A 21,018-nucleotide genomic window follows, 5' to 3' on the forward strand; every position below is an offset into this window, starting at 1 on the left:
AAGGCTGTCCCGCCGTGGATGTCACCCAGCTTCCTGACTTCCTCACATGCAATGTCACCTATTATAGGTTGAATTGTCACTGTCAATGTCATTTGTAACATTTTTAACTTTTTCTCTTTCTTCAACGCTGTCCAGCCATTGATGTCACCCAGCTTCCTGACTTCCTCACATGCAATGTCACCCATTACAGGCAGAATTGTCACTGTCACTGTCGTTTGTAATAGTTGTAATTGATTCTCTTTCTTCAAGGCTGTCCAGTCATTGATGTCAACCAGCTTCCTGACTTCCTCACATGCAATGTCACCTATTACAGGCTGAATTGTCACTGTCTCTGTCATTTGTAATATTTGTAATGGATTCTCTTTCTTCAAGGCTGTTCAGTCATTGATGTCACCCAGCTTCCTGACTTTCTCACATGCAATGTCACCTATTACAGGCTGAATTGTCACTGTCATTTGTAAAATTTGTAATTGATTCTGTTTCTTCACGGCTGTCCAACCATTGATGTCACCCAGCTCCCTGACTTCCTCAAATGCAATGTCACTTTTTACAGCCTGAATCGTCACTGTCACTGTCGTTTGATATATTTGTAATGGATTCTCTTTCTTCAAGGCTGTCCAGCCATTGATGTCACCCAGCTTCCTGACTTCCTCACATGCAATGTCACCTATTACAGGCTGAATTGTCACTGTCATTTGTAAAATTTGTAATTGATTCTGTTTCTTCACGGCTGTCCAACCATTGATGTCACCCAGCTCCCTGACTTCCTCACATGCAATGTCACCTATTACAGGCTGAATCGTCACTGTCACTGTCATTTGTAATATTTGTAATGGATTCTCTTTCTTCAAGGCTGTCCAGCCGTTGATGTCACCCAGCTGCCTGACTTCCTGTCTTGCACTGTCACTGACTCGTGCCTGGGCATCCGATGCTGTCTAGAGATGGACTTGAAGATAACGACTCGCAGCGTCAGTGCCTGGGTCATCCTGGATCCTTGCAACTTCACCCTGTCTGTGGGCTTTGAGAAGTGGGAACGTAGTGTCACCTTGTTCCACTACCCACTGGGTGATGTCATGGAGGAAGTTGTGAATGGCGTCCTGACAGTAAGGTATGACAGCAAAGACATTTCTTAACACCCGAGAGGCACATAGCACTCGAGGCGAAGTCAAGGGTGCTATGTGTCCTGAGGAGACTAAAACGGCATATCCCATATCACAGCAGTCAACAATTGATTTGTGCCAATAACTCAAAAAGATAAATGGTTGTAACTTACTGTGTGAGAATTAAATTAAATCACTGCAATGTAACCTTCGATAACTGAAGGTTTTGATGTCCTGCCAGACATGAGACTGAGCGTTTGACGTTGTAGTTCTCACTGCACAAAGATAGAGCGCCGGTAGGTTCCACACACGTGCGCAATGCGCGCAATGAACGCACTGCGATATCACCCTCAGTGTATGAGATGCACTTTTATTGTCCAGATACGTGACCACCCTGAACCAATGAAATCAAAGTGTCCAAGCACACGATATAACATCGGTGGTTGAAGCTAGGACTAGTGCAAGATGATGATGACATGGCAATTAGTTGATTACTTAAGAAAATGGCAATTCATGTATAATCTAATCAATCGCAAAGTGTTGGCAGTTGTACTTTGCTTAAACTTGAACACTCTGGTGACAGTTCCTAATAGTGGTGTGCATCCAAACCGGGTACCTGAGAAACCTGACCGTTGGTGTAAGGATCGGGTACCCGTAACCAAAAATACAAATTACTTAGTTACTTCCCAGACAATGAAAATGAAAGGTTATGAATGCCATTTTTGAGAATTTTCAAAATTAAACCAGGCTACATTGAAAAATCAAACAAGATTTCATGTTTATGTGCATTTTAACATGCAACAGATGATGCTCGCAAAAGTTGCAGTTTACGCCGTAAAGCTGTAAAGCCCTTCAGACAAAGTGCAGGATTTGAATTTAGGGGTTGGGTTTCTCTTCCGGTTACCCGGGTACCCGTGTTTTAATTCAATAGGGTACCCGGTTCCTGTACTACCCATAAATGCACACCACTAGTTCCATATAGTTTAACTTTGTTACATTTCCTTCTTGACTGTGCAATTTGCATTTTAACACGTAGATGGCGAGTGGCTAAGATCACCGAAGACAAGCAGTTTGAGATAGACTTGTCCCTAGTCCTCTGTCTAGACGGAGCATGTGACACCTTGACGGTGTTTGCTGGCAGTCGTCTGCCCATACCGCTGTGTAACACCCGAGATACATTCACTCTGCCTGGTATGTTTACAGCTCACTTCTATGGCCAGTGACTTTGGGTTGTTGTGATATATTGACATTGGTCAGAAGTAAAGTTCACATTGTGCATTGTGATGCCAAGTCACTTTGCAACAGTTTCAATTTATATTTGTTGCTTTTTAGTGATTGCTTTCCAAACTTTGTTTCAGTATAACTGAGAAGGAATAACTAAGATCATTTGGTACATGTGAATAGCTTGTGACTTGATCTGGAAGTACATGTACTTGGTACTTGGTTCTTGGTTGGTTCTTCTCCTAAGGACTTCCACAAGGGAGTATAACTAGGAGGCCAGAAACACCGGGGCAAACCCCTTCTCTTAGCGATAAGTGTTACCGCGTTCTTTTACGTGCGTTAGGCCTTATACAACACACGGGACCTCCGGCTTAACGTCCCATCCGAAGGACGAAGCAATAATGGTAAAGTGCCTTGCTCAAGGGCACAAGTGTCCGGGCCCGGGCTCGAACCCACGTCACTGTTGCCTCTGAAACACCAGAGCATGAGTCCGGTGCTCTTAACCGCTAGGCCATGACACTCCATGTAGGCCATGACACTCCATCTAGGCCATGACACTGCCTACACGTACACATACACATGGTCGTACATACTGGTTCTTGTGGTTAAGACCTTTTTTCCTCCCCCTTTTTTGTTCTTCTTTGTTCCAATTGAAATCTGAAACTCCTAGCGTTTCCCTTATGGGGCAGATACATTTCTAAAGACTTCCTTGTGGGGTCTATTGTTCTATTGTGTTTACTGTCCCATAAGGAACCATGATCTGATACACTGTGCCCTCTGGAGACATGCACACAATGGGGAACAAACGATTGTATACGTCTCCACAGGACAATTTCTATAGATGAATACGTCTCCACAAGGTTTTCACGAAATAAATATATGGATTTTACTCAAAAGCTAGGAATTTCCAAGGTGGGTTGATCTGTCACAAATGGAAGTTTAAGAAAAGGGATATAAGTCCGAATTTCAGCCAAGGAAATTAATTCTGGTTAAAATGAGAGCATTTTGAAACTACACTTTCAAACTCGAAAACTTAACTACACGAGAACAAAGAAATGTCTCCACAAGGATACAAATTTCAGTATGTGTGTACATGAACCGTGACTCTCATGTTAAGAATATTCTGATGCATGTGTTACATTTTGTAACCTTTTTCTCTACTTCTCAGGTGATGGCTCAGTGTCAGGCTTTGTGAGTTACCTTGGTGGTAATGTCGGTCAGTTTGCCATAGATGCAGCCCTGCGTCATCTTAATCTGACTGGCTTCCTGACAGGAAACGCATGCAGCTATGACACACAGGGTATGTACAGCTAAAATGCATTCAGAACAGGCGCAAGAAAGTTCTCACTTACAAAATTAACTGTGATTTTTGTTGTTATTTAGAGGTGATTTTGATTATATGGAATGATTTTTGGGGCCCTTTATCAGTACAATACCAGTCGGAAGTCACACGGCCATATTTTGAGATACTGCCAGATAATTTAACACCCAATGTGATGCGTAGCACCCGAGGCAAAGCCATCAACAATTGTGTTGTTATATCATGGCAATAAGTCAAAAAGATGAAGGTTTGAACTCACTGTTCCAGAAATAAATTAATCACTGCAGTGTAACCTTTTGATGACTGTTTTTCGGACTTCAAAAATGGGGACAGTTAGCTAGCTATAAATCTTGCATACATCTGGAGGTATCCCTCCTGGTGCATGCAGATGATATACATGATGTGTACAGGTCTGAAGCCCGCCTCCTGAATTGAAAATCACAACAGTGATGTTTGCCCGCAACCAGCCTATTGCAAAATGGCAATAGGCTGCGCCATGAATGTACAATTTCGGAGGTGATGATCGAGCATCAATATTTGCTGATTTCCAAATTGTCTCTAGCAAATATCAATAAAGAGGGAGAAATTGCTGTTCAGTATTTAAAACCTATGCGGTTGAAATGCCTGAAAATTACCTTCCTGGTCTGAGACACGGATGATTTTGCATACTTTTTGAGGTAAGACAAGAGTGACTTTTTTTTTTATAATCGTGTGTTTAATCACCATCCATGCTCAGAGCTAAACGACGATTTGAAAATTAACAATCATGATGTGCACGCAGGGGTGGTCCAATCAATGACTTTAAGTGGAAGCTAGCTATCAGTTCCAATATTTTCAGAGGGCTGAGAAACAGTCTGTTTGCGTATGTTCACAACGGGAACATGTAGCATGGCAGTAGAGAGGTGCACTTGTTGTCACCCTCGTGCCCAGTGTGCGGGTTGGAATGGATCGGTCACTTGTTTGTCTTTCTCTCTAGATGTCTGTGCCAGCTCCACTAGTATCCTAGGCAACTGCACTGTGATGGGTGAGACCTGCACAGAGCTACGATGCTGCTTGGAACTGGACCTGAAGATAGCTGAAGTTTCCGCCACGGCATCATTCAAGTTTGATCCCTGTGACTTCACCTTCAAATTGGGTCTGGAGAAGTGGTCCTTCCATGGCTCTGTCTTTAGCTATCAGTGGGGTAAGAGCTGGCTGTGTCTTTGGTCATATAAGCCTCTGTACTGATGATGTCACACTTTAATTCGTCACCGACACCACGAAGTAACACTCCACGTGTTAAACCAAAACTTTTTCGATTTTCATTTTTTTAACATTTTTAAACATTATTCATCAAGGCCTACCATTGCACATAGTTTCAAAGCTTCAAGAGCTTTACTTTAAAAATTACTCTAGTTATCCATGGCAACTTTTGCACAAAAGTGACAATTTTCGTTTTCACGAAGTAACGTTCAAGTTCCATTTACCATTGCAATGCATGGCGCGCACTCTGCTCAAATGTGAGCAATAACGTTTTTACGAAGTAACACTCTACTTGTTTGAGCCTGCGCGCGCTGACCTGAAGTTGCACTTTCCTCGTGATGTATACATTGAAGAGTGTTACTTTGTGAAAACGAAAATCTACAGTTTCGCAGCTTTTCCGGTTTGACGAACTAACACTCACCTTTTTTCTCTTATTTCTTGTTGAGTTAATACACAAACGGGTGAAAAACAGCAGATTTAATAAATTCAATTCATCATGTGTCCACAACGAGAAACCCAACTGAAAATACTCTGCCGTTTTGACGCAAAGTGTTGTTTTAGAAGGTGCTCAACTTTAGATGCCGTTTTCTCCGATTGCTAGTTTTTACTGGTATGTACATGGGTGTTACTTCATGGTGTTGCTGACGAATTGTTTACTTGTGCGCTTTTCTATTGGGCTACGAAACCGTCATCTCCACCAGGCTACCATAAGAAAGCACACGTGTAAACAAAGTATGACATCATAAGTACACCGGCTTATTCAAAGAGTGCTTTAGGAGGGTGTCAATAAAAGGGGCTGGCAAATCACATAAGGGATTGATGTCCACTATCGAGTCAGAGTACCTTTGAAAATTGATAACGATAACCGTCAATTAGGCGGCGTAGATATTTAATGGAAGAGGTGAGTGGGCCTTGTTCACGCGTTGGCCATTTTTGTTGAGTTCCCTGAACATATATCATTAATTCTTAACTGTTGAATGGGATGGTGCCAGACTATTTTTACAGACATAATACAGCCTTTTTTTACTGTCTTTTTTCTTAATCTGGCTTTAAACATTAGGGAACGTTTAATTACAAATGATAAATTATTCATTTAAATTATTCATTGAAACAGCTTGGAATCCCTACACAAGTTCCAAAAATGAAGATTTTACCTCACTCTCAATCCAGTATGGCCGATTCGTGAATAAGGCCCATATTGAAAATTTTGGAAATAAAGTTCATTTTTACAGATTTAAAGAAAACCCTATATTTTTATATCCAGTTTGGATAATGAAAATGAAATTTAAGATTTCAAATTAAAATACAAATGCAACCTGAAAGGCTTTATTTCAATAAGTCACTTGCAGGTTAAATTTGAAAAATTTGGAACGCTGACTTAATCCAATGCTTTGCACGTTTTAACTGTGCACTCTCCCAATCAAAGAGACTGTTACTGTATCACATGATTCGGGGCAAGCCTTACGCTAGCAACCCCCAGCTCCAGCATGGTCTGGTGTCTTTGTGCCATTCTCACCCATTGTGAACAATGTATTAGTGCTGAGTGTCTCTTACGTAACTATGCATGAGCTTGCCCCAAAATCATGTGATTAGCAACTGTCTCTTTGGACTGGAGAATTCAAAGTTAATATATGCCAAGCATTCTGAGCAAGTCAGTGTACCAGATGTTTTCAAAGTTAAATCCCAAAGGGTATAGGTGACTCGCAAATGGCTTATTCTGTAAATATTTTGTATTCTGAACCCCGGTTGTCCTTGTTGTGCCCTCCCATCCTGTACATCCATGGCTGTGTGAGGTATTTTGGTACTGAATTTAATTTTTGTGAAAGTAATCATGTCAAAATTAAGAATTAACAGATGCTGGAGCATGATATTGATACTTTTTTAATTGTAGGAGAAGAGATGACTGTCGCAATTGCTTCAGGAATGAATCTGAGGTAAGAGATGAAAAATCTACGTCTTGAGCACTGCATAGTCACTAGCTTGTTGCTTGTGACATTTTCTCTTGGTTCTTGCTTCTTGGTTGGTTCATCTTCTAGAGACACCGGGGCAAACCCCTTCTCTTAGCGATAAGTGTCACTGGGTTCTTTCACGTGCATTGGATTACACAACACACGGGTCCTACAGCTTTACGTCCCATATGGATTCCTTTGGGGAACTAACCCAACGGGCAGGTTTTCATGTGCAACCTCTATGAGAGAACACGGCGAAAATAGGCCCTTTTTTTCGCATCTGTCGCCGCCACTACATTATGCGACAGAGTATACCTTCGTTCTTACTACAGTATGACCCTAACAATATATTCTCTCAGAAAATGAAACAAAACTTGAATAAAACACTGATCTTTCCTCGTCAAAATTATGTTCAACACTGCATTTTTAGTTAAAATTCTCCCACTTTTGTGTGTAAACCATGCGTTTGGCCAAGAACTGGTCCATTATATCATCACAACGTTCAATAGCGCCACCTGGGAGCTTAGTTCTCTTAAGTCATTTGTCTTCGTCTCGCCAGCTTTCTAACGATACTTATTGTGATTGGTTCAGGTTAAGGCTCGCCCATAATCATTTCCAAAAGACTTGTTTATCTAAACTCCAATAAAATTTGCTGTTGCTCATGGCTGAGTGCATAGGGTCTGTTTATTGTACATGTGCACACACACAGCACATACACACAGAGCCTGAGAGCTCTTATCTCTATGTCCAAGGTCAGCTGCTGTACTGCGCTTTTGACCAGTTTACATGGGGTCCTGTTGACCACAAAGGTTTTGATATGTATCTGAAGGAGGAAGCAATAATGGTTAAGTGCCTTGCTCAAGGGCACAAGTGGGCTCGAACCCACGCCACCGTTGCCTCTGAAACACCAGAGCATGAGTCCGGTGCTCTTGACTGCTAGGCCATCTGAGGTCACAGACATCACTGAGTAAATGTTGAAATTATCAATGGTGTAGTGTGACAAAAAGCCACGATCCCTATTGAATATGGTGTAGTCTATGAATAATTTTTTTGTTGTGTAGCTTTAGCTATGGACATTCCTGAGGGATTGGAACTTCATTATGGTCAAAATGTAAACCGCCCAAGAGTTGTGACTCCTTCTGTGTCCTTTCTCTATAGTCTTAGTGACTGTCCAGTTTGTCTAATGTGTATGTACTGCTCTGGTACATAGCTGACAGGTGATTGCATAAATCACATTGCTAGAAGTACAGCTGAATGATCCTTTTGATGTTGTATGTCACATTGTTGGGTCCGGTGATATAGGTACTGGAATTTTTGTGGGGTAAAGTTGACATCTTGTCCAGGAGGACAAATGTACTGCTGACAAGTTTGGCTCAAAGATTGGGGGATTGTCTGTTTTCTTTGTAGATGTGTCTGAGAGTGTCGTTATCCTGGAGGATTAGATTAAGTTCATTAATTTTGTGTCATACTTGTATTCCAAATCCAAGAATAATAGTTGGAGATTGGCTAGCTGGTTGTCAAGATCCTCTGGGTCAGAGCAAGATGAAATAATCGCGACTGAGCACAAACTCTGCAAGTTGGTAGATTGTAGCACTGCTGTTGTTATCTGAAATGATGTTTCGGAGGGCTTGTAGTCTGTCAGCATGCAGAATATTGAGTAAATATGTAAAAGTAATTTCATCAGCAAAGATTAAAAAAGAGATATTAAATCAGTGTAGTAGGTGTGGCTTCAGGTATACACACATGTATGCAAGGTTTTGACTAGTGTATGACTATTACTCCCCTTCCAGATACTCAATCAGCAAGCCGAATGATACACAAGAGTTCAAGTTGGGCATCAAGCTTGATTATTGCATTGATGGGTTGTGCAGTAAGAACGACATAACGCGTGACATCCCAATCCCTGTATGCAACCCACTCTTCAGCAGTTACAGTCTATCCGGTGAGTTTACAGACAGGTGTCTCATGGGCACCTATTCTAAGGGATTAAACTATTGTTGCCTTTTATCGTCTATGATTGTCTTTTGGAGATTAGTGCGGGCGTCGCGTGAACTGGTTAAGCCTATCCCCGCCGACATTGGTAGTGTTCTGTATTTCAAGACCCTTTTATCCAAACCAAAGGAAACGGAGTAAGGCAGTGTGACATTCTGCTATTTCACAGCTGTGCCTTCAGTTTTTACTTTGGCACGTTATTGCATACACTTAAAACAAAATGACAGTTTCAGACTCAGTTTAAATGGCTGAAATTTCAATAAGATGTGACTAGCAAAAGGCACATTCAACATCTCACTGTCCGCATCCTCACAACACAAGGCAACTCTAAATTTGTCACTGTTTTTGGTGTTTTCTTTCTCCAGTGGACGGTTTCATACAGACGATATCAGGACAGGTCATCCAGGGAGCATCGCTAGCCCTTCTATCACAGCTTGGAATCGACCCAGATTTCTTCAGCAGTCAACCGTGTCTCAACCCCATGGGGCCTCAGTCTTATGGCAGTAGGTTTCTTGTAATCTATTCCTAATACAACATGTGATGAAGCAGGTCCGGATCCCCACCCCAACCCCATCTTATCTCCGTTTTCAGTAGCATGAAACGACTCAGACCATTTCTATTCCTCCTGGATGGGATGCTAGTCCATGGCAGGTTACTCCCCAGCTAATACCGGAACCCATTTATACTCCTGGGTGGAGAGAGGCAAATGGGGGTGAAGTGGCTTGCCCAAGGACACAACATATGAGCAGCAGCTGGATTCGAACCCGTGACCCTCTGATCATGAGTTACAAACCCTAACCACTAGGCCACACTTGTCTCCAAATGGTGCATATGTGCCCCTGAGAATCTTGTAAGTAATACACTAAGCTTCTAGCTTTGTCTGGCAAAAACTGCTTAGATGTGAACCTTAGATCACTCAATCAAATATTTCAGTGCAACCTCATTTTATTCCAGATTGTCCCAGTATGCAGTTTCCTAGTAACCTGACACCTTGGGCTCACTGTGGCATCCTCAACACTTGCTTTGGCATACAGTGTTGCCTGGATGTGAACCTTGAACCATTCAATCAAATGTTACAGTGTAACCTCATTTTCTTCCAGATTGTCCCAGCATGCAGTTTCCCAGTAACATGACCTCTCTGGCTCACTGTGTTATCCTCGACACTTGCTTTGGCATACATTGCTGCCTGGATGTGAACCTTGGACCGTTACATCATTCATTCAGTACCTCCATGGTGATAGATCCATGCCTGGGCCAGCTGACGCTGCAGTTTGGCAACTGGCAGTACAGTAAATCCCTCTCACACCTGGAGTTTGATACAAGTCAGGAGATCACTATCGGAAACTTTGTCATGCTCAGGTAAACTGGTTTTACTTATTAAGAATCAAGTGATCCATTAGGCCCGGCCCACTCTGTATGTGGGGAGCAACAGGTGCATCTCTCCAATGCCACAGTCTCTCCATTTCTTCTGTCAGACATTAGTCAAGGCTGTGATTGATCAAAACATCATGCGGTGGGTTTAGTGGATCATTTTGCTGATATGAGGTATTCCAAATACATGAGGAATGCAAATATTAGAGGTTGTTATACCTCTGTCTTGAATACTGTTTTTTCATTGGCCTAGAACGATCACGTGTTCAGTTTATAAAAAGTCATAGCACGCTCCCTGTGGGATATCACGTACCACAGGGAGTGTGCTATGACTTTGAACGTGCGGTACGTACGGTTCATACGGTATGAAATGCTTGTTGGTACCCACGATTTTTGCCATGATTTCACACATGAGTGGGAGCAGCGAACTAGCAGACCATCAGCTGTTTCGAGCACGTGACATGCATGTGAGTTGACATTCGATTGTCATGAGTGTTGTGTTTACTGCCGTTTGTTTTCGTGATTTTTACCTCACAATCCAAAGAATCCAGGACAGAGGTATAACAAAACAATTGTTAAAGAGGTTGTGGAATGCTCGAAGACATTTCCGTCATTTTTCGGGTATATGTAGCCTAAGGTGTGATGAAATAAAAACGACTATTGTTTCTGTCATGAAATGAGTACAAAAGGTACTTTTGAGAGCTGTTTTTCAGGTCCAGTTTCGACCCGAACGTGCAACTGTGTAAAAGTCGTCGTTGCGGGCAGCAAACAAAACACAGTAAATCGTGACGTAATAAACAGGACTCCCGATGCACAGTAGCATACACGAGTCCTGTTTATTACGTCACGATTTACTGTGTTTTGTTTGCTGCCCGCAACGACGACTTTTACACAGTTGCACGTTCGGGTCGAAACTGGACCTGAAAATCAGCTCTCAAAAGTACCTTTTGTACTCATTTCATGACAGAAACAATAGTCGTTTTTATTTCATCACACCTTAGGCTACATATACCCGAAAAATGACGGAAATGTCTTCGAGCATTCCACAACCTCTTTAAATGCATTCACTGTATAAAGGTCCATTGATATCATCATTAGGGCCATATCCTTTGAATGGGATTTTCAACCTGTGTGTTCTGTGTATGAGATTACGGGCCCCTAATGGAAATAACCCCTGGTTCGGATATACGTTCCAGAGTCATGTCGAACCAATAGATTAGAAGCGAGTGCAGGCGACCTAAATAGATTTTGGGTTCAGGCGGACAATTATTAATACGCTGGAGAATAGTGTACAAACAAATGAACAGACAATCTTAGTAACCATATCCATGGACTAAAACATTTAACTGTCGCAAATAGACTAGATCGATCGCTCATGGAACAATTAGTAAAAATACCAAAATTTGTGGGGGTAGGATGAGGTCAAATTGGGGGCAAACTTTTGTGCACAAGTCTACGGAAATGTCTCCCCAGTGACCCGTTCTCGACGGTAATTATTATCTGAATAAAATCAAATCATATCAAATCAAATTAGTGCACAGGGGAAGATTGGAAAATAAATGTAGTTTTTGATTGCCCATACTTTGTGTTACAGTACTTTGTAACTGTAGTACTCTCTAGCACTCTAAAAGAGCCTTTTTGAGTACCAACATTTATAACGTCAAAAGTTCTCATACGTCCTACTAAAACATTATTTTCACAATAAATTTCTCTTTTTTTTGCTATGTGTTTAACAATGCAGGTTCACCTTGGAGCTCATGGATGGTGAGATATCAATGAGTCTGTCCATAGATGCATGCATCGATGGTCAATGTACAGGACGACTCATGATCTTAGATGGTGCAGTATCCCCTCTTCCTATGTGCTACCCTAACGGAACCATCTCCTGGAACAATCTACCAGGTGAATTCCACTTGTTCTTATTCTGGAAGAGTTGATGATGATTTATGCTTTAGTGAAACATAGGAGAAGTTGTGTTATACATCGCCGGTCGCACCATGAAGTCACGTATTGTGTGCACAATACATCACCTTGTGGTGCACCCGAGATGTGTATGAGTCAAATATGCTGACACATCTTGTGGTCAGTGTTGGTCAATGGCCCCCACATGGGACGTCCTCCTCATCCTGTTTAAAGCTGGTACCTCCCATGAGTCATGGAAACTGATAAGCAATTCATTGAGTGCCGTTTCTGTGACACAAGCTTGTATGGTTTGAATGTGCCACGAAAAATTGGTTGAAAGTTTTAAGTCAAGTGTGATCAGCTTCATTCTGAGACTCACCAGCACTCGCTTCTAAGATTTCATTCCACCCTCTCCGTGCTCCTTAATTATTTGTACATGTATCTTGATTTGCCCCCCTCCCCCCCCCCACTCCTTTCCCAACCCCACCCCTCCCAAAAAAAAACCCCAAAACAAATCTGCATTTTCCCTGAGTACATGAGTATTGTTTTTAAGTAAGTATGTGACTTGACGTAAAGTAGGTCTGATCCATTAAGCCCCAACCACTGCACACCAGAGGTACCGGTAGCAGCACATACTCCTAGCCATTGCATGCTACATGTTCTAGCTGAGCCCGTCTTTCACACATGCACTAATGTCAGACTTTGTCTAAGCATGTCAGACAGTAATCATGGATTTGATTGATCAGAATATCATGATGCAGGGCTTAATGCATCAGTCTGTAGCTATACAGTTTGTTCTGGCCCACAGGAGCCTTCTAGTAAGAGTTGCTGCTCCATCAATTTACCCAAACATCAATCCTATGGGCTGCATGTGCAAACAAGAGAGAGCACTTTTAAACTACTTTTGATTGCCCAGTGGGAGGGGGAACACACGCGTGCTCTTACTGGTTCATGCGTGTGTAGCACAAAGTATGCACGACAATGTTATTCTGAATGTTCACAAAGCAGTAGCGTCTTCTGGTGAGCATCAAGTGTCAATGGCAATACTTTCAAATGTCTCTCCCAGTTGTCTTTCTCAACACTCCCTATTTTACCATTGAGGGGACACTTGTAGACGGAGCCCATTGTGGTATGTTGAATTGTGTTTCACTGACATCACATAATACAGTTTTTGTTTATCACTGCTAGGTATAACCTCAATCTCTCAGCTGGGAAGCCTAGACGCTGGATTTGAGGCTGTGGCTCAGGCTCTTGGCTTACCATCTCGTCTAGTCTCGGCCTCACCTTGCCCACCTGTGATCCAGCCTAGTCAGTCTGGAGGTAAGGACAGTAGCATTGTCCCATGACCTGTATAAGGGCTTTAAGTTAATTTTGAGTGGTATAGGCTAAATTGAGGTGCCCATTAGTGGGTTGGTTTCTTCAGTACTTGGATGCCCCAAGCATCCAAAGCTTGCTTTCATAAGATTTCACACAATGCATTCACTTTTAGTGACATGTGTTAAGTGATGTTTTCAACGTTTTATATGCAGATGAAACTCAAAATCCAGCAACCATGCGATGACACTGGGGAGTGGAAGCTATCCTGTACATGTATTAGCTATAAAAACAGGTCACAGACCTAATGGCAAAAGTGGTTTTGTGTTTTCAAAAAGCTATCCTGTTTTTCATTACTTGAAAAAGTCTGTTATCAACTGTATCACCTATAATTATCTTCCACTTTAAAAGAATTCTCCATGTGAAAAAAAAATGTGCATTTTTATCTTTTAGACTAAAGTAAACTAAAGGTGTTTCAAAATGTTACAATTCTTTGTTTCCTTTAAGCCTAGCCACGCTGCCAATTTCCTTCAATTTCAATTGCTAATTTTCATGAACTGGAATCATGCCTCGAAAAATGAAAAAACATTACAAAATTACACTTGTGATTCTCATTCAACTGTCGTCAATGTTCTTTTTCTGTCTTGTTTCCTGCAGTGTGTCCACACCTCCCCTCTCTGCCCACACTTCCGTCAGGAGGTGTATGTCACTATTCAGAATCCTGCCTGGGGGTGGAGTGTTGTCTAGCAGTAGACCTCGGCATCATCAGTCGCACCCTGAGGGCCTGGCTGATTGTAGACCCCTGTGATTTCAAACTGAGCGTTGGATTTGAGAACTGGAGTTACAATGTCACCCTTTTAAGGTATGTAGTTTATTGTGGACTATTCAATGCAATCCACAATAGAATTACACTGTGTTGAAGGTCAATATTGAAACCTGCACCCGATTTCATGAAACCCATTGTAACTTACAATGCAACGCAGCGCTGCGACGCGTCGTATCCCTACGATGCGTCGAGGCTGCGACGCGTTGTACATGTAGGTGTATTTATACACCTACGGTGACTGTTTTATGTATTTATTCAGCGTACAGTAAATAGTCATCTGATATTCAACAAAGAGTCGTCAGATCTCCTCTCGAAAAAGCTTTTCGAATGTAAAACAAAATGGCAGAAGTGTTATATAGTTTTAAAGGAAAACAAGCTCCCAGTGGACTGAATGGCTACTTTGAAATTTCAACTGCAATTTTTCAGTGTAATTCATAATTATTCAATGAATTATCTATTTACAAAGTTTCACACATTGTCTTGATATGATAATCTCGTTTATGTAATCTTTATGGTATTAAACTGGCTAAGAAGATGACTCTTCTTATTTTGCGATGACCACTAGACATGTCATAACTTGCGACGTGTTTTAAGCCGTTGTCAAGGAACTTACAACGCATTCAACACATCGCAAGTTTCTCGAAATGGATCGTACAACGCGTCGCGAGTTGATACGTCGCAACTTGGGTTGCGAAGCGTCGTAGCATTTCGTGAAATCGGGTCCTGCTCTAAGGAAGTTTACTTTTCAGATACTCAAATTTTTTTGATAAATACATTACTGGATTGATTGTAATTCAAGATCTCTGAAATGTCTGCAGTTACAAGTGGGGCAAAGTGACAAGGGAAAGACTGAGTGATGCGGTCTTGCTCACCTTCACCATCGACAAGACCACAGACAACCGTAACTTCCTCCTCTCCCTCTCCCTGCAACTCTGCATCGCTGGAGGCTGTGCTCCTGACATTGTCATCCTTCAGGACTTCACTGCACCGATACCATTCTGTAACCCAAACGGAACTTTGGAGTGGGCTCAAGACTTGGGTAAGTCTTAATAATAATAACACAATTTATAGCACGCAAGTTACAATGAGCGACTAAGGACAACTCCAGAACACAAAGTTACAGATTACATGGAGAGAACAGATCAGTTTTCAATCTACCCTTAAAGTTGTCAAGAGAACTGATGGTGCGGATGTTGTGATAAGGAATTCCAGCATCGGGGTCCAAAAACTGAGAAGACCCTGTCCCCTGCCCTTCTAAACCTGCTTGGAACTCTTAGGTTGTTACAATCCAGCAGGCACATATCGAGGATTTATGGAAGGGGGAGGAAGTCCTTTAATGCTTCTACCCTGGTGGAGTAAATTAGTTTTGGAGTAGGTTAAATGGCTTGATAGTTGGATGCATGAGGGAACTGCACATCGGGTGTGTGTGGAAAGCATCTTTAAACTTTGTTGGCCAAAGAATTGTGAACAAAAAGGATTTCAGGACCCCCTTGACCACCCTGAATTTGCCTCTGTGTAGCAAATTTTGTGACCATAGAAAACGCTTGTGATGTTTATGCAATCTAACACAGAATTTTATCACTATTTCTGAGTAGGTGATATCGCAGATTATGCTAGCGGCCTTGTAGTGAACCGTCTGAGTGTCAGCGCTGATGTTCTCCTACCTCAACCATGCAGCGGTCCACCAGAGCAAATCACACCAGCAACCACAGGCAAGTTTATGGACATCGGACCAAAGCTGCAAGCTTATGAACTTTAGGGGTTAAGCTCCAAGTTCCCAGTTTCCCCATTTTACATCAAGTTGGAATGATTGTAGGCTGATGGTTTCTCTGGATGATTTGCCCATATTTTTTCTTATATAACCGACATACAGATCCTTGTCATTTGATTGGTGGAACTCACATCAGGTGTCATTCGTTATTACTACCATTCACACCGGAGCTCAAAAAGTACTATCCGCCCATGGGGAATGGGAAATACTATTCAACAGTTAGGATCAGTCTTGTTCCATGACACAGTATTTGTGTGCAAAAGCATGCTGGTGTGCGCGTTCAGCATTGCGCGTAGCGCATATTGTTCCAAAGAGCCAGTGCTACAGCGTTGGGTTCAAACATTTTCGTGAAGGGGTGGTTTGGAAGAGAGCAATACATTTTCACCAATTTTGTATTAAAATAAAAGTTCAAATATATCAAATGACAAAGATCTATATGTCAGTTATATAAAACAAATATTGAGTGGCTTTCAATTGTGAAATCAGAGGAATATTATTGCTCGGTAAAACCTGGACTTTTCCAGTTCACTCAGCTTCGCCTAGCGAAATGGAAAAGTCCAGATTTTACCATGCGATAATATTCCTCCCATTCCATGCTGATCCACTCAATATATGTATATTATATTGGTTTAGGGGTTTAGGTGGTAAGACGTCTGCACTAGAAAGCAGGAGGTCGTGGTCTTGAGTGATTTGGTTCCAACTTTAGCTCAGGAGGTGACACACTGAGTATACAGTGTTTATAATCGGTGAAGGGCAGAACCTAATACTGATCCAAATGTTTAGTTTGAGCCAGAAATACAATGGCAGAGTTTTGATCATTTTAACCATAAATTTTGTCATACAGCATAATTAGTGACACCTTTTTTGTTTTTAAACAGGCTGCAGTTCACTTGCTGTACCATCAGCTGTCGCACCATTCTGTTCCCTGGATCAGTCCTGTCTTGGGGTTGGTTGTTGCTTGAACTTTGACCTGGGCATAGTTCAGAGGTCATTTTCTGTCTGGGTCAAGCTGGATCCCTGTGCTCGCACTTTCTCATTTGGATTTGAGAAATGGAGTCATGTTGAGACGATTGGCATACAACTACTGCAGAGTGAGAACAATTCCATTGTCAACTTTTTTGCTTCCAAAGATACACTTTTCTTCATTAACTTTTTTAATGAGTGTAACTAAAATGAGTCAAAATAGTTTAGCGTCCCACAGATTGGTTATTAATTGAGACAGTGATATCAGGGTTTGACCTTAATGTTTTTTTGTCACTAGCCAGCCGGGCTACTGAAATAGACTCTTAACTAGCCCGCGGGCATTCTCACTAGCCCGCATGTTTTTCTTTTATTGAGTGTCTCATAAACAACAATGTGCATACATGTAAAACGTGTATCCTGAGGAAATCTTGTCAGTGTTTTAAATAAACAGATCTAATAATTTAACCCTAAACAGTTAATAAAATTAGGCACAAATTGATACAGGTTTGCTTTCTGAATTTAAGGATGTATTTTTTCCTCCTGGCCTTTCTGCCATAGCCCAGTAATTGTTGACTCGCAAGCCGGGCTACTGAAGGGAATAGTTTGACTAGCCCGCCGCTGTTTTGACTAGCATTTGGCTAGCGGGCATATATATGATGAGGACCACTCACTGATTTGCTATCAAACTTTTCCTTTGTTTTCTCCTGTCTACTTTACAATGCAACACTTTCAACCACCATGTATTCACTCTGAGACTGTTATTATTTCAGGATATATGCAACTGTTCCCAATGCTGTTTCTGTTCAAAGTGAACTTTTTCCAAAGAGAATCTTTCAGCTGGAACTTGAATGTTGGTTTGAGATCCCTGCTAGAATTTGATGACTAACTTAATGATTATTTTGTTTCTTATCTCCCCAGTTCATTCCTTTGAGAAAACCCTGGGAGTTCTGAAGATCAGGTAAGGTTGATCATCCCTAGGTTTTGTAAAAGAGGGCAGGCATACATGCAATGAAGATGGGGAGTTGTCTGTACACAGTTGCAACATTCATGGCAGACCTGAGTGTCAAAATGCTTGAGATAAGATTAGCCTTTTTTAAGGGAATCACAAGCTAGAAAATGGGAGTTGGTCTGTGTGGTAACAAATTACATTCAGATTCAACAGATGTGTCTCTGCAGCAGCTGCTCAAAAGCTAGGTTTCACTCACCTGTGCTCTTTGTACAAACTTGATTTGTGATGAGGTGAACTGACAAATTATAGCAACCTCGCGCACGTGTGCATTGTATGTGTCAATGCTTGTGCGCACTTCGCCAAATTAAAAATGGAACTACTAACAAGAATTTTCAAAAATGGGTAATACTCAACTGTTGTGATCTCAGAAATAAAAATTCTTTAAATGCATTTCAAATTGACAGCTAATCAGGCTTCTAATGCTAAGATTTTGTATGACACTACAGACCTTTTTGGTTGATTTTTTTTTTCAAGACAAAAGGACCTGGGTTCTTGGTTGACAAGCTACAGTGAACTTTAAATTTCCTCTTCACTTGTCAATGTGCATGTAGGTATGATGTAGAGCGACCCCATAATACTATCTATGATGTGGATCTAGACATCAGCTTGTGTTGGCAGGGTGTGTGTGATGAACCCATCGTCATTCTCAGAGATGCAATGTTCTCAGGTTCACATTGTGATGATCAAGGAGGAGGCAGCAGCACAAGGAGGAAGCGAAGAAGTCTAGACGACCTGTGAGTGGACTTAAAACCCAATGTTTAATCAAGACTAAGCTCTTTTATTTCAAAACTGTCGGACAAAATTACACATCCCATTAGAGTATATGGATGTGTAAAGTAGATAATTTGAAGCAACAACAGTGCTCGAAATCGAATGGCGGGTGCGTAAGAACTAACTGATGAAATGTTACCTCTGTGAATGCTGTATATGCTGAGAAGACAATATTATGGGATCTCGATTTCAATTCAAAAGTTGCCAAGTTATATTTTGAATTGCACCTGAAATCAGCATTCGCCCAATTACAAAACAATTGGTGGATTCGCCCAAATGAAATTTCCAAAAATGTGTGATCACTTGACGCATCTTTGGAAACGACTTTCTTTTTTGTTTTCTTCAAAATGACAGCGTGCCAGAAGGAATAAATTCACAGGGAGTTTAGTGCCATTACTATCTTTAAACCAAGTAAACTTTTGAACAATAATTTGGTCATTTAATGAATAGCTGCAATGATTTACTCTACCTTTTAAATGAGTTGATCACTTCAAAATACATTGTTGTTGTAGGAGTCAAGCCCTATCTTTTTGGATAAAGTCCAATTTTGTATACCTTCACTATCTCTCTGCAATCTTTTACTCTTTTACTCAAGAGTCCGTTGAATATCTTTCTTGTTTACTAATTTCTTTGGTGTACTCCATATAATGCTAGTGAATCTGCTGAGGAACTAGACAGCACAGAAGACCTGACAGCTAATCCTATAGACAAGGCCAGGGCCTACTTTAAGACCATTCTTAGTGGAGGCTCCACCTCGTATTCAGCAGAGGATAACGCCATGACTAAGCTGCAGCCAGAGAAAGCCGTCAAGCCCAGTGAGTTTCATTCTTCTTGTTAGTCTGAAATGAATTTAGGATAAAGCTACAAAAGTTTATTGTAATAACCAGTGTTGAATCTAGGGGTCCTAAGGAGGAACCTAACTTACATGTATTTGAGTTGAATTTTTTGCCCACCACTGCTGCAATTTTGGCATCTTCTCAAATAGTCTTTATGAGAGACTGCAAAAGTGAGAACCTGATTGCATTTTTAGAGTACTGCTGCTTGGGGTATGAATATGAGACATAAAATTATATGATGAGATTTGAAGGTTTGCATGGTGGAAAGATACTAAGACAAGATAAGTTTGCGGTAGCACCATGTGAAGAAACGTTGAGTCCCTCCGGTTCTGTTCAGAACCACACATACTCACAAAAGAGATGTATTCACATGGTGCTACCGCAAACTTATATGGAAAGCTGTAGCCCTGGGAAAAACGTATTTGTTTCAATAGACTCCATGTATGGACAGTAGACGGCACTGTTGGAACAATCTTGAGAGCTCTTTGGGTGAGACACAGTATGTGTACGTACTAGTTTCCGAGTACAATACAAAGAAAGATTGATTATTTTTATTCCGAGTATACTCAAACCTGTGTCAAACCTAATCGTCCAACATCTTTCTATGTAAAGTGCGATGAGGCAGTTATAAACTTGAGGTTTTGTATTTCTGATGATTAAGCTGATGGCCCAAATGTCTGAGCTATGTATGAATATTTCAGTCGAGCTGTGTCATTGTTACAGGGATTGCTGAATCAGGTACAGCAAGCCGTCGCTCCATGGGTCTTCTCATCTTTGGTGATGAAGATGAAACTCCAGTTACCAGGAGAAGGAGAAGGGACCTGTCACTCTCAGTGACTACAGGTAATGCTAAAAGATGACTGGACTAGTGATTGATAAAGATGTATTCATAAATACCTTTTTTACCCATTCCTATGGGTTGAGAGCACATCATGATAAAGACATAAACCGTTGATAAAGACATGGCTGGCTGGGCTAAAACACTTTTCCAGTGTCACAAGAAATTTTGACTCCTATTAAATCCGGTGCCAGCACCGTTTTATTGGTTGAACGCTCACAATCCTCACGTAGGCATATGCAACACACACATACGCATCAGTGAGTCAGTATTTCATGGTCCTAAATTCACACTACACTGGTACATCTGCGTTGTGTACAGGGTTCGACCTTAACTTTTTTATTCACTAGCCAGGCGGGCTACTGAAACAGACCCTTAACTAGCCCGCGGGCATTTTCACTAGCCGCATGTTGTATTTTATCTTCCTATCCTTCCATCTTTGTCGTATCCCAATAATTTTTTGACTCGCCAGCCTGGCTACTTAGGAATAGTTTGACTAGCCCGCCCCTGTTTTGACTAGCATTTGGCTAGCGGGTTTCCGCTAATTTCGAACCCTGGTTGTGTGCCACATCACGCAGTATGCGCGACGTAC

The 21,018-nt window shown here is 41.5% G+C and overlaps 1 protein-coding gene across 1 annotated transcript in view; it reads left to right on the top strand.

Annotated features, from left to right (window-relative positions):
* Window positions 1-21,018, top strand: part of LOC119729250 — a 191,710-nt gene that overhangs the window by 85,717 nt on the left and 84,975 nt on the right. Inside the window, exons 54-71 of the mRNA XM_038201843.1 lie at window positions 853-1,108; window positions 2,137-2,291; window positions 3,490-3,621; window positions 4,619-4,825; window positions 6,776-6,818; window positions 8,624-8,775; window positions 9,191-9,328; window positions 9,926-10,184; window positions 11,938-12,098; window positions 13,287-13,418; window positions 14,070-14,274; window positions 15,057-15,277; window positions 15,831-15,950; window positions 16,888-17,100; window positions 17,891-17,930; window positions 18,533-18,715; window positions 19,407-19,567; window positions 20,312-20,431. Coding sequence (XP_038057771.1) covers window positions 853-1,108; window positions 2,137-2,291; window positions 3,490-3,621; window positions 4,619-4,825; window positions 6,776-6,818; window positions 8,624-8,775; window positions 9,191-9,328; window positions 9,926-10,184; window positions 11,938-12,098; window positions 13,287-13,418; window positions 14,070-14,274; window positions 15,057-15,277; window positions 15,831-15,950; window positions 16,888-17,100; window positions 17,891-17,930; window positions 18,533-18,715; window positions 19,407-19,567; window positions 20,312-20,431 — 2,898 coding nt within the window. The remainder of the gene's footprint in view (window positions 1-852; window positions 1,109-2,136; window positions 2,292-3,489; window positions 3,622-4,618; window positions 4,826-6,775; window positions 6,819-8,623; window positions 8,776-9,190; window positions 9,329-9,925; window positions 10,185-11,937; window positions 12,099-13,286; window positions 13,419-14,069; window positions 14,275-15,056; window positions 15,278-15,830; window positions 15,951-16,887; window positions 17,101-17,890; window positions 17,931-18,532; window positions 18,716-19,406; window positions 19,568-20,311; window positions 20,432-21,018) is intronic.

The sequence above is a fragment of the Patiria miniata genome, unplaced genomic scaffold, assembly GCF_015706575.1.
Source record: "Patiria miniata isolate m_02_andy unplaced genomic scaffold, ASM1570657v1 HiC_scaffold_1, whole genome shotgun sequence".
Classification (NCBI taxonomy): domain Eukaryota; kingdom Metazoa; phylum Echinodermata; class Asteroidea; order Valvatida; family Asterinidae; genus Patiria; species Patiria miniata.